Here is a 12,986-nt window from a genome sequence, read left to right on the forward strand (position 1 = left end):
GGAATAGAAGGTTGAAAATATATATATATATATATATATATATATATATAAAATCTTCTCTGTAGACATCCTATCAATTAAGTTGTTCCCCTTAGCGAAAAGAATGCAAATATAGACAAACGATCATAACCCACAAGCAAGATAAATTGTGTTCATATAAATGGTAGAAGCAATCTTTTACCAAATTTCATATTTCCATGTAATTTTGAAATCAATTAAGGGCGATGAATTATTTCAAGAGTAAACAGTTTACAATAGCCTTTTTCTAGGCCGTCATTTCAATATATTATTCTTTTCTTTCTACTGATACATATTTGAGTTATAAGATTCATCCCAACTAATGCAATCTAAGAGATTTTACCGGTCATATGCAAAAGACTGTTCAGTGGTGTACATATGGCTAAAGAAAGAATTGTAGAAATACTAAAGCTAGCAGATTGGCACCATACACCAGTCTCAAAGAAAATTGAAATACATATCCGTGGTTTACTTCTGCTAAATCAGAAACTTTAATTTGATCAATAACAGGGCCACACAGGGAAGTGTTATCTAGCATTTTTGTGTTGTAATACAGACTGTAGAAGGCAATCTTAGTGTTCTCAGAGTTCGCTGTGAAACTAAGATTGAAGACCTGAAAAGAGTCACTCATAACGGAGCTGTAATTGGCAACCTGTGATTGATCCCCTGCAAAGGCCATCACAGCAAGGGGTCGATGGCATTTGTCCCCTGCATCTCCTAACAAAAATCTGAGACTGTATGTTTTGCCACTGGCTGTTTTTATGGTCTGTGAAATGGAGCCTTGATTGCCTGAGAAAATAAGAACAAAATTATATTACTGTCCACAACTAGCTAAAATGGATTGACAGATCTTTGAAATGATATGTTTTGTACCTGAAAGCAACTGTATGGCCCTCTTTCCTTCTGGAACAGTGAAATGATTAGAGTCTATGTATCTCACAGCCTTGCTTGATTCTACAATCCAACCAGGTAATGGAGATATTTCATAGTCAAGGTTGGGGGGTAAGAGGACTCCCACTGAAGAGTTTGGGAACATGAAAGGACCCTCTTCAAAATCTCCATTTATCACCAAGTTCTCTGCAAACACAGAGAATTAATTATATAACAGTTCTGGTGAAAAATAGTTGAGTGGACTTCTATACTGGCTAACAATTTTTATGGCAACTAAAGATTTGTTCCACTTGAATAACAGATAAAGGAAGAAACTATATTAAAGTGCAAATGCTCAAAATAAGTAACCATGGCCAATGAATAGACAAGAGTAATGCTCAAGTTCTCTCCAATAAGCTAAAAAGTTGGAAAATGATTACCCACATGGGAAGACATACAAAATTGATCATTGAACAGTAGTATAAGAAGTATTGATCCGATTTATCAATTTGACGAGAGAGGAGCTTCTGTCATAGCAACTATCTCAAGGTACCAATACAGAAACATCATCCGACTATTTCTTCACATAACTAACAATAAGGATAAAAGGAGCAGGTCAAGCAAGAGCTTACAGGGACCATAAACCAACCTACCTTGTGTTAATAGAGTGATGAGCAAAAGCTATAACACTTGGTGAAGGTTTTGCATATGGAGTTACAAGCAGAGTGGGTTTAGCCATGGAGGAAACTTTGTGGTTAAGTGCGTTCGAGCTGGAGTAGTGCTGGGATGAGTCCCAGTGCTTCACCTTTGTGAGCATCACCTAGATCCAATGAGTACTAAGTGTTATGTTCATTGTCATGAGAGATGGGTTTGAGTAAATCACTACTCATGAAATATGGGTCAATGAGTTTGACTCAATAACTACGCAGTTGAATCCTTATAGCAATCTCAAAATTTGACTTACTGTAGAAAATATCTCCTACTTATCTATTGATGAGCTTAAGGGGCTTTCTAATGAATGGTTCATAAGGTGCAACACTTTGTGAAGGTTTTGCAAATGGGGTCGCAAGCAGAGTGGGTTTAACCATGGAGGAATCTTCGTAGTTAAGCGTGCTCGAGCTGGAGTAGTACTGGGATGGGTGACTTCCCGAGAAGTCCCGATGCTTCACCTTTGTGAGAATCACCTAGATCCAATGAGTGCTAAGTGTTATGTTCATTATCATGAGAGATGAGTTTTTGTAAACCACTACTCATGAAATATGGGTCAATGAGTTTGACTCAAAAACTACACAATTGAATCTTGATAGCAATATCATAAATTTGACTTGTGGAAAATATCTCCTACTCATCAATTCATGAAATATGGGTCAATGAGTTTGAATCAAAAACTACACAGTTGAATCCTAATAGTGATATCATAATTTGACTTGTTGTGGAAGATATCTCGTACTTATCAATTGATGAGCTTAAGGGGCTTTCTAATGAATGGTTCATAAGGCACAACACTTGGTGAAGGTTTTGCAAATGGGGTTGCAAGCAGAGTGTGTTTAACCATGGTGGAAATTCCATAGTTAAGTGCGCTCAAGTTAGAGTAGTACTGGAATGGGTGACCTCCCGAGAAGTCCCCATGCTTCACCTTTATGAACATCACCTAGATATAATGAGTGCCAAGTGTTCTATTGATTGTCATGAGATACGTGTCTGTGTAAACCACTACTCATGAAATATGGGTCAATGAGTTTGATTTAGAAACTACACAATTGAATCCTGGTGGCAATATCATAATTTGACTTGTTGTGGAAACTATCTCCTACTTATCAATTGATGAGCTTAAGGGGCTTTCTAATGAATGGATCATAAGGTAGAACACTTGGTGAAGGTTTTGCAAATGGGGTTGCAAGCAGAGTGTGTTTAACCATGGAGGAAACTTCGTAGTTAAGCGCACTCGAGCTGGAGTAGTACTGGGATGGGTGACCTCCCGGGAAGTCTGGTGCTTCACCTCTGTGAGCATCACCTAGATCCAATGAGTGCTAAGTGTTATGTTCAGTATCATGAGAGATGAGTTTGTGTAAACCACTACTCATGAAATATGGCTCAATGAGTTAGAATCAAAAACTACACAGTTGAATCCTGATAGCAATATCATAATTTGACTTGTTGTGGAAAATATCTCCTACTTATCAATTGATGAGCTTAAGGCGCTTACTAGTGAATGGTTCATAAGGCACCACACTTGGTGAAGGTTTTGCAAATGGGGTTGCAAGTAGAGTGGGTTTAACCATGGAGGAAACTCTGTAGTTAAGCGTGCTCGAGCTAGAGTAGTACTGGGATGGGTGACTATCCGGGAAGTCCTAGTGTTTCACCTCTATGAGCATCACCTAGATCCAATGAGTGCTAAGTGTTACTTTCATTGTCATGAGAGATGGGTTTGTGTAAACCACTACTCATGAAATATGGGTCAATGAGTTTGAATCAAAAACTACACAGTTGAATCCTGACAGCAATATCATAAAAGCTATAAAGCTAGATTTTTCATGATAGAGTGAGATAGCTTTGTATTTTCCTAAGACCGGTCCTCTGCTATAGCTAGTTGCAGGCATAGATATTACAAATTCAAGAAGCATTAGAGCTGAAATCAAGCAACTGTCTTCTGTTCATCAGTTGCCAAACTGGATGGACATATTACTTGTTCTTGTTAATCTAGAAAAGAGTTTTTCTTTAAAGGAAGAAATGCAACATGTGGAGGGGTATGACAGCAGAGTTGTTAAAAGATCAAAAGTGCAAGAATGCCACTGATCAAATCTGCATGGCACTGGCAACCTCTCTGGTGTAATGGAGTTAAACTTGTCCAGCCATCAATATCCCAGCCTTAATTTTCCTAACTTGTACTTTTCAGATCCCATAACTATTGTGTCGCCTTCGTCTTAATGGGTGTATACAAGATGTATAGCAACCAAACATACTCATTGAACCTGGTGAAAGGACTTAGTTAGCAATTTGATATCAAAGAGCAGACAAAAGAAGTTCAAAGTTGAAGGGAAGTCCTAGATAGTGATTATCTAATGAAAAGTGAAGGAAAAACTCGTAAATGACATGAATAAAAGAATCTAAATACCAGTGAAAGAATAAGAGAATTTAACACGCACATTTGAGCTGGTTTAGTGGCAAACTTTTTAACCATTAATTTTAAAGGGAATTTTCTCTAACTGAAGAGTTGGAGGATCTATTCTTGAGAAAACGTAAATTTCAAACTTTTAGTAGTTTACGAGGAGGAAGGCTGAAGGTGTGTAGCCACTGAATAAGGGGTTAATAATTAATAAAGGTGCCGGCTTTGTCTAGATATTTATATGTAATAGAAAATATAAAGTACATGCAATCATATTGAAGCTGGAAGATAAAGTTGTGGAGGTAATAATGCACCGTGGGACCATATGTAAAACTAACTCTAAAGTTATACAACTGCTGCTAAAATTGAGAAAGGCCTCTGCTTGGGAAACACTAGATCAAGCAACTCAACAAAATGTGAATGGAAGTAACTTTGGACAAATTAATAGGCACAGCACAAATCCCAAGCTACAGGTTAAATCAGTTTCTATATTCATCTAAAGAAAAATAAAGATATACTACCATTGGAGCGATCTGGCAAAGAAATCTTCTTGATGGCCACATTATCAATCAAAGGACCACACCTCGAATCCTCCTCCAACTCAGGATTGAGAAAACTAAGCTCCGATCTGTCTATAATAGCCGTGAATGCCCATGCATAAGCATCCCATCCTTCACTGTTGTACAGAGTCTGCAAATCTATGCTCGCTGCTGCTGCGGGTGAGACTGATATATTCAAGGTCTCCAGCTGTCCACAGGTTCGAGCAGCACTGAAGGTAAGAGAATAGATTGATCCTCTATCCAGCTCAATCCCTTGACTGATCTCGGCACTATTTCCAAGCCTTGCAGCATGTTCTCCTTGTGGAACCACCAGCACTATGGGACCTTGGGCTTGTCCTGATTGTATGTATTCAACAGTGCCTTGGACCTTCCAGCTTGGTAATGCAGTCTCACCTACTATGACTGTTCCATTGAGAAAACTGAGCTCAGGAGAAGCCTCAAAATCTCCATTGGATAATAGCCCTACATGGTCAAACCATTTGTTAAAAGTGAAAATGGCTTGAAATCTTTAAGAAAACAGGCAAACGAGAGGAATAATATAATTTGTGTACAATTTTGCACGGAAAAAAAAATAGAACATGGTTTTCCTATTGGTGAATCAGCAAGTACTCAAATATAATTAGGAGTATGCTATGAAACTTGGAATATCATTGTGATTCAAAATACACAAAGACTGACACCGAATTGAGAGTACTCTATCAAGTTTAGCATATTGTCAAGCTACTTAATCCAAAATCATTGACACCTACTTGAGAGTAGGCTATGAAGCTTAGGATACTGTTTTTACTTTAAATTCGTAACTCACACGTAGGGATGTCGTTTCACTTCTCAGCACACACTTAAAAATACTATTAAGATACCAAATCCAAAATCATTAGCAGTTTAAGGATGTTGTTTCACTTCTAAACACAGACTTAGAAATATTCTTAAGCTACCAAATCCAAAATCATTAGCAGTTTAGGGATGTTGTTTCACTTCTAAAGACACTCTTGCAGCTGGGACTACACTTTCATACTTAGTATATAGGTCTACTTGTAGATCTATAAATATTTACATCTGCTTGAGATAGACAATCAAACTTGGGATTACTCTTTTTCTAGTAGATTGATAAAATTCGGATTCTAACTTATTAATGCAGTATCAAGCACAGGGTACTGTTAGGCTTTGAAAACCATAAACAAAGACGCACAGAATCCCCCCTCCCTTAGAGTTTCCAAACGACTTCACACATTGTGCAGCATCTAAATAGCTAAACACTCTAACCCACTTTCAAGCACAATATCAAGCTAAAGATGCTATTTTTCTTAAATAATTAAATGCTCACACCAACTTCAAAGTACTCTATGAGACTCAGGATCAACATTTTGCCACTGAATCCACAGACACACACACCAAGCTTAATGCCAAATCCGCTGAACTCATGCCCATTTGAGGGTAGACTATTAAGCTTAGGATACTTGTAGGCTTCTGAATGGAAGAAAATGTACCATATGTCATGGGTAAAAAGTAAAAACACCATTGAATTGGTATCTATTCCTCCGCAACTCACTGGATGACTGCACCCAACCTCGTTTAATCCTAATGATCAAAACAGATTTTACTCTAGTGCATTACCTGTGGGACGAGGAAATCAGATCATTGTTCTACAACAATTCAATTCTAAACTAATACAACAAACAAAAGGTAGCCTTGTTACTTCACCATAACATATAGAAAACAGGGATGTAAGAGCTGTTATTAGATAAGTTCATGAATACAGAATGTCTAGCTTCTTGTTAGCTGGCATTTCTTGAGCATCGAATAGCTTCCAAATTTCAAAACAAATTATACATCACTTATCTTATTACCATTTTATTTTCAAATTTAAAGGTAGGCTGGGTTCTCATTACATAGTTAGCGGTGTTTTGGCAAAGGAGCATGCTTAGATGGGCTGAAAATGCAAAGCACCTCACTACTACAAGCAAAATTCACCCTTTTGATGCTGCAGTATAGTGTATACAGCTACAGAAAGAAAGATCTGTATATAGATAAGTCGATCCATATGGCCAAATTCTAGTACATTTGTATATCTTGTGCCGATAACCCTAATGCTTAAAATCCAACACAATAATTTTAGGAAACTTAGCAGAATTCATTAATTGGTGTGTAAGCACAAGTGGCCAAGATCAGATAATCCCCGTCATTTAGGGACGACAACTAAAGCAGGAAGGATCACCAAACCGCCTTGTGAATGACAAACGCCAAATAATCTCTACATATACAGCAAAAGGGCTTTCCAACGTGATTGCACTAGCCTTGGAAACGCATCAGGAAAAAATACAAAATGGCAAGTTCCAAATAACGTAAGCTTACCATCTTGCGCTGTTCTGGCATAAGTCTTTTGCCCAGTCCACAGCATGAACACTCCAAGCAAGCAAATTGTCCATGAGAAGGAAAGGGGCCTAGACCCAGACTCCATGATGCCGCTAGCTCCCAGCAATATTCTTTTTCCTGGTTAAACCTCTTACACCTTTACTAGCAGTGACTGCAGAATGAAGGCATTTTTAAAGAATACATCCACTGAACTTGAAGCCCAGATTTTTCCAGTTATTTTGCAGAAATTGTATTTTTGTCCTCGAAAGGGGCAAAATTCGTCATCATTCATGCGGAATGTGATAAAACGGCGATTCAAACATGAGATTGTTTATAAACTGAAGCGCCATGGAAACAATTGAGCAATTGGGTCCCTCGCGTCCGCTAAAATTCCAGTCTACAATATCCTGAAAAAAGTAGAAAAGTTTGAGATTTTGTAGATTTGAGAATTTTGTTCGAATGAATCTGATCAGATGATTTGCTTGGAGGCATCATCTCTCAAAGTGAGCACATGCAATGGTAATGTAGAGTGCGTACAGATGAGGTCCCAGTGACATCTATCCATAATCTCAGTCAACTAAGGGTCAAAAAGCAGAGTTTAGCGTATTAATATAGTCGACTCAGATATTATAATACACAAGAAATTTTAACCTATTTTTGGTTATCATGAGTTGGTGGGCCTAGTTGTTTCTTAGTTCTGCATCTGCATATTTACAGTTCAGTAGTTACTGTATGTTGCTAGGCAAGTTCTTAGACCAACCATATAATTATCATAAATTTCAGTTAATTACCCAATCTCATGGACATAAAGAACAAAATGTAGACTAAACGTTAAAACGGGTGTGGACTAATTGAGCTCAATATCCGATGAACTACAGTGCACACACATTAGAAAGCTGTTTTGTCAATGAATGGACACCGTTTCCTAGACCAGTTGTTGACTACGGGATCACCGATTTTTTCATAAAAAAGCACAATTACCTCTGACACCCAAAGGCACCGGCTACGGTGCACCTTATTTGCACCGTGGAATGCCGTGCCCAGTCCTGCCCGTGTCCGGCTCCGACTGTTCTGTCATGGAAGGAATGAGGCAATGTGATGTGACCGATATGTCCCGGAGCACTTATCAAATCTTATAATATTTTATCAGTTGAGCATAATAATCATTTTATTTGGTGTTGAGGTTAGTTTTTTCCTTCAATTTTTCTTTTTCTTTTTATACTCTAACTATGAATTTTAATGAAAAATCTATATTATATTTTATATTTTGAATTGTAAGTGTTATTATTAGTGAATTGTAAGTTTTATTATTAATGCAAAAGTGTTAGTTTTGTTTAGTTTTAATTATTTATTTCAATTTTTTAATGCTTGTGACTACTTTATATTGTTATTATAAAAAAAATTACATTCATCTATTTTTTTAAAAATAAAAAATTGTAAAAATAAATTAAATTCATAAAATTAAAAAATATTATATCAATACATATCAATCCAAAATAATTTCATTCAAAAAAATGGGATCTATTTTTAAAAGATTCACTATCATCAATTTTTGACCTCAAAAATCAAATTACACTCAAGATCTAAAACAAAATATATTACTGACGAGTGATTGATTTACATCTAACTCATTATCATCAACCTTGACCAAAATATATATATTGTCTAATTAAAAAATAAGAACCACTTAAATAGTAGGTGCATTTCGCTGACTCTTAAGTGTTAAATAATCAAAGTTGAATAGTTTTTTGGGACTTAATTTGTTTCTTACTATGTATCACCTAAAAAATGCCAACAAATATATAATAATTGAAAATGTAATAGAATGAATCTTAATTCATGTTCACAAAATTGAAACAATTCATAATTGAAAATAATATATTTCTTCAATTCGTCATGTTGTGTAATTCCAATTGATCATCTTGAACTTTTTAAATCAATATTTTAATATCTATATTCTTATAGTTGTCACATAATACAATTAAAAAATCAAATCAAATTTGAACACAATTTCCTCTAAAACTCTATTAAATAGATCGTTCAGAATGTTATAACATTAGCTAAAATTTCCATAATCCAATCCAAGATAACCATTAAAGAAGGAATTCATCTTAGAATAAACAATTGCACATCAAATGTCATATTCAACAAGTGTACATTGAGTGCCATATTCAATATGCAATTATTTTTTGACTAAAATTATGCAATATGAAAAACAATTTTTACTTACATTCTTTAATAATTTTTATTATTTCGTTGGTTGCATAATTATTAAATAATAGCTTAAAAAATCAATAATAAATTTTATTATTATAGTAAAAATAGAGTGCTATAATTTTTTAAAACTAAATTTAAATTCAGATTTGAAGAAATATTTTCTTTTCAATTATGAATTGTTTCAATTTGGTGAATATGAATTAAGATTAGTTCTATTACATTTTCAATTATTATTTATTTGTTGGTAGTTTTTAGGTGATACATAGTAAGAAACAAATTAACTCTGAAAAAACTATTCAACTTTGATTATTTAACACTTATAATATAAGAATGAGCTAAATGCACCTACTGTTTAAGTGGTTCTTATTTTTTAATTAGACAATATATATTTTTTGTTCAAGGTTGATGACAATGAGTTAGATGTAAATCAATCACTCATCACTAATATATTTTGATCTTGAGTGTAATTTGATTTTTGAGTGTCAAATTGAATCTTTTAAAAATAGATCACATTTTTTTGAATGATTTTTTTTTGTATTGATATAATATTTTTAATTTTATAAATTTAGTTTATTTTTACAAATTTTTATTTTTAAAAATTTGAAATATATAGCAATAGATCAGTTTGATAAATTGATGAATGCAATTTTTTTATAATAATAATATAAAATAGTCACAAGTATTAAAAAAATGAAATGAATAATTAAAACTAAACTGAACTAACACTTTTACATTAATAATAAAACTTACAATTCACTCATTAATAAAAACACTTACAATTCAAAATATATAAAAAATAATATAGATTTTTAATTAAAATTTATGAACTTGATATTACATCATAGTTGAAGTATAAAGTGAAAAATTGAAGAAAAAAAACACACCTGGCTCAATAGCAAATAAAATTATTATTATTATTATTGTCAACTAATAAAATATTATAAGATTTGATAGTGGCATATTTGTCACATCACATTTCTTCATTCCTTCCATCATGACAGAAGAGTCAGGAACCAGGCACGTGCAGGACTGGGCATGACATTCCTCCATGCAAATAAGTAATAGTAGAAGTGCTAGACGGATTCCATATTTCTTTCCATTTCCAACCTTATGATATGGATCTTAATCAAGAAGAATATTAGGATGCTGTCCTAAGTTGTGCACTCCCAGAAAATGTCATTCTTTTCAATAGTTACAAGCCTGGAATTTGATGATATTTTTAAAACATGCTATATGCACTTTTTTTTATGGATTAAAAATATTAGTATGGAAAATATAAACTTAGAAACTTTCTTAAGTTGATTTATAATTACTTTAAAATATATATATACCATTTTATATAACGTATGAATTTAGAAACTTTGAAATATGAGATTTTTGTAAATATAATGTATTACTAATTTATACATATATTATATTAATTTTTGAATATCAATATTTATCTTAAAACTTAAAATGAAAGACATTAATATGACCAAACCATCATTAAAAAAAACCCATGAAAGGCAGGAGTGACTGTGAAATTCCAGGCATGTAGTGTAGTATATTATGTTTGTAGAGGGATGATACCCTTAATATCACAAGATTATGTGGAACATAAAACTATTGCAGTGCTATTTTATTTAAAATAGTTATTATCCAAAACCAATGAGAACTTATTTTTTCAAGTTAATTTTCTTTTTCTTGTTTGTTTATTCTTAAATTTGAAAGTTGAATTGAAAAGATATACTAAACACAAGACAATTTTGTTCAATGATATTAAAATATAGAATGGAGGTAACAGAATGTAACTATGTAGTGGCTAACAAGCATACTTTGGTATGCAATAATAAGTCAAAGAGTTGCATATGGTCAATTAGAAAAAGGTTTTTTTTCCATACATTTGTGTAGATGAGGTTAATTGATTAGGTCATTTATCACATGACTATTTTTGTAAATAAAGGTCATAATGGTGTCAAGGTATCTTCAAGTCAACTATGCATCCACTTACAAGGAGAGGGAGATAGATAGAGATGAGAAGAGAAAGGGAGACATGCAGAGAGAGAGAGAGGGGGGGGATAAAAAAGGAGGCACAAGGATTTATAGAGAAAGAGAGGTATAAGGAAATATATATCGGGAGACGACAAAAGATATGGATAGAAAGAGATAAAGACAACGAGGGGTAAGAGAGAGATCAAGTGGGTGAAATAGAGATAACAATATAGGGTAGGAGAGATAAAGTTAATGATAGGGGGAGGGAGTAACACACACGCACACAAAAAACAATTGAATAAGGTAATTAAAATCTGAAAATACTTCAAGGAAAGGATAATTTTAGTGGCAAATATTCGTCAATTGGTGAACTCTATTATTACGTGGAGCCTAATCAGACTCAGAGGTTAATTGTTTCCCACTTCATTCGGCATGGTTTCCCCCTACCACATGGGTTTGGGGACAACACCCCCATGCTCTAGGGGTTAAGGGGCAATGCCCCTTATGGGGTCCTAGGGAAGCGCCCTAGGTGGGGTGCCCCTTTGCAGGGTTTGGGGTCAAGGGGAACTGCCCCTTACAAGGTCTTGGGACAATGCCCTAGGCAGGTCAAGGGGTAACACCCCTTGCAGGGTCATAGGGTCAATGGCCCCAAGCACACTCCCTGTCGCGATATAGGGCGAGGTTGAGGGGCAACACCCTTGAAGCCAAAAATGAATTTACTATTGTAAAAGGCATTGAGAGTTATATTTTTCTATTGGTTAGCTTATTATAGCCTTAATTTTGTAAGTGACAAAAAACTTGTATAAATGGCTTAGGGTTAGGGATTTTATAATGTATGATGATTTAGTAGCTTCTTGCAATGGTATTGAGCTGCAAGGGATTGTAGATTGTAATCAAGTTGTAATCATTGGATAAAGAATATTAGACTCGATGGGTGGTGGACTTAGTTCAAGTATTGGGTGAACCATGTTAAATCTTTGTGTCTTGTGTTCTCTTTTGTATGTTTTATACTTTCTTAATATTGGTTATATTTGCATGTAATTGGTATTTCTATCTTTTTAACCCTAACAAACTTTGCACGTCGACGACCTAAGATTTGGCAAATAAGTTGTATATATCAGGCACTCTGTGTCGCTTGAACTTTATATAAATTGGGTCATGCACTCAGACCCATCGCCCATCAATTTGTGCAATTTTTTGCTTTTCTTTCATGATACCATCAATCAAATTTATTTTTTAGATACAACACATTGAAAATTTTGCCTACAATTTATGAGGGGAAAGTTTTTGATGACTTAAATTCACCCATGGTGTTATAAAGATTTATTTAGAGGAGGACACTAATTCGCTTGACATTTTGTGAATGCATGTCATAAACTAATGTCATTTTTGACATCTCTATTATTCATAGTAAATTATGAGATAACCCATATCGCCTTGAAAATTACATAAGAGGTATTATTATTATTATTATGTGGGCTTCACTAAATATTTGTATACCATATAAGCTTCTGACCAAATTCGTTGAAAAAGATTGGCATAAATGCATTCATAGGTCAATGTTATTTTACACAATTTGGTTCACTTGGTTTTTATCTCTCAATTTTAATCGATAGTGGAGTCTAAGACTATTTAGTGCATTGGTGACTACAATTGACACAAAAGTGAGTGATTAATTTTTGAAGTGTACTATGTTATAATAGTATTATGAATTCACTTGAGGTTTCATCTATATTTGTTTGTAATTTTGAGTTCATTCTTATTTAGTGGGGACAAGTTAGTGGTCAATGGTCATTGGGAGACCTCAGACATGATGACATCTACATTTTATCTTGTAGGTCATATGACCAATGAATCATATTTAGAAAAATATATGTTATAATCTATTTACA

General features: G+C 34.2%; 1 protein-coding gene across 1 annotated transcript; it reads right to left on the bottom strand.

The window, feature by feature from the left end:
- Positions 1-203: 203 nt before the first annotated feature.
- LOC149566418 (BIIDXI-like protein At5g11420) lies at positions 204-7,399 on the bottom strand. The gene is made up of 4 exons (XM_089819770.1): positions 6,907-7,399; positions 4,516-5,016; positions 892-1,095; positions 204-807 (listed from the first exon to the last, which is right to left on the bottom strand). Exons 1-4 carry the CDS (start codon positions 7,010-7,012, stop codon positions 401-403), a joined length of 1,218 nt encoding a protein of 405 aa, XP_089675896.1. The 5' UTR covers positions 7,013-7,399; the 3' UTR covers positions 204-400.
- Positions 7,400-12,986: the final 5,587 nt, after the last annotated feature.

Source organism: Cupressus sempervirens, chromosome 3 (genome assembly GCF_028749045.1).
Source record: "Cupressus sempervirens isolate cs-2001-9-10 chromosome 3, ASM2874904v1, whole genome shotgun sequence".
NCBI classification, from domain to species: domain Eukaryota; kingdom Viridiplantae; phylum Streptophyta; class Pinopsida; order Cupressales; family Cupressaceae; genus Cupressus; species Cupressus sempervirens.

Excerpts from the sequence above, each read along its gene's own strand:
- LOC149566418 (XM_089819770.1), bottom strand. The coding sequence starts at position 7,012 with ATGGAGTCTGGGTCTAGGCCCCTTTCCTTCTCATGGACAATTTGCTTG. Across the intron at positions 1,096-4,515 it reads TTTGCCAGATCGCTCCAATG|AGAACTTGGTGATAAATGGA; the intron begins GTAGTATATCTT and ends CTGTGTTTGCAG. Across the intron at positions 808-891 it reads GGCCATACAGTTGCTTTCAG|GCAATCAAGGCTCCATTTCA; the intron begins GTACAAAACATA and ends TTATTTTCTCAG.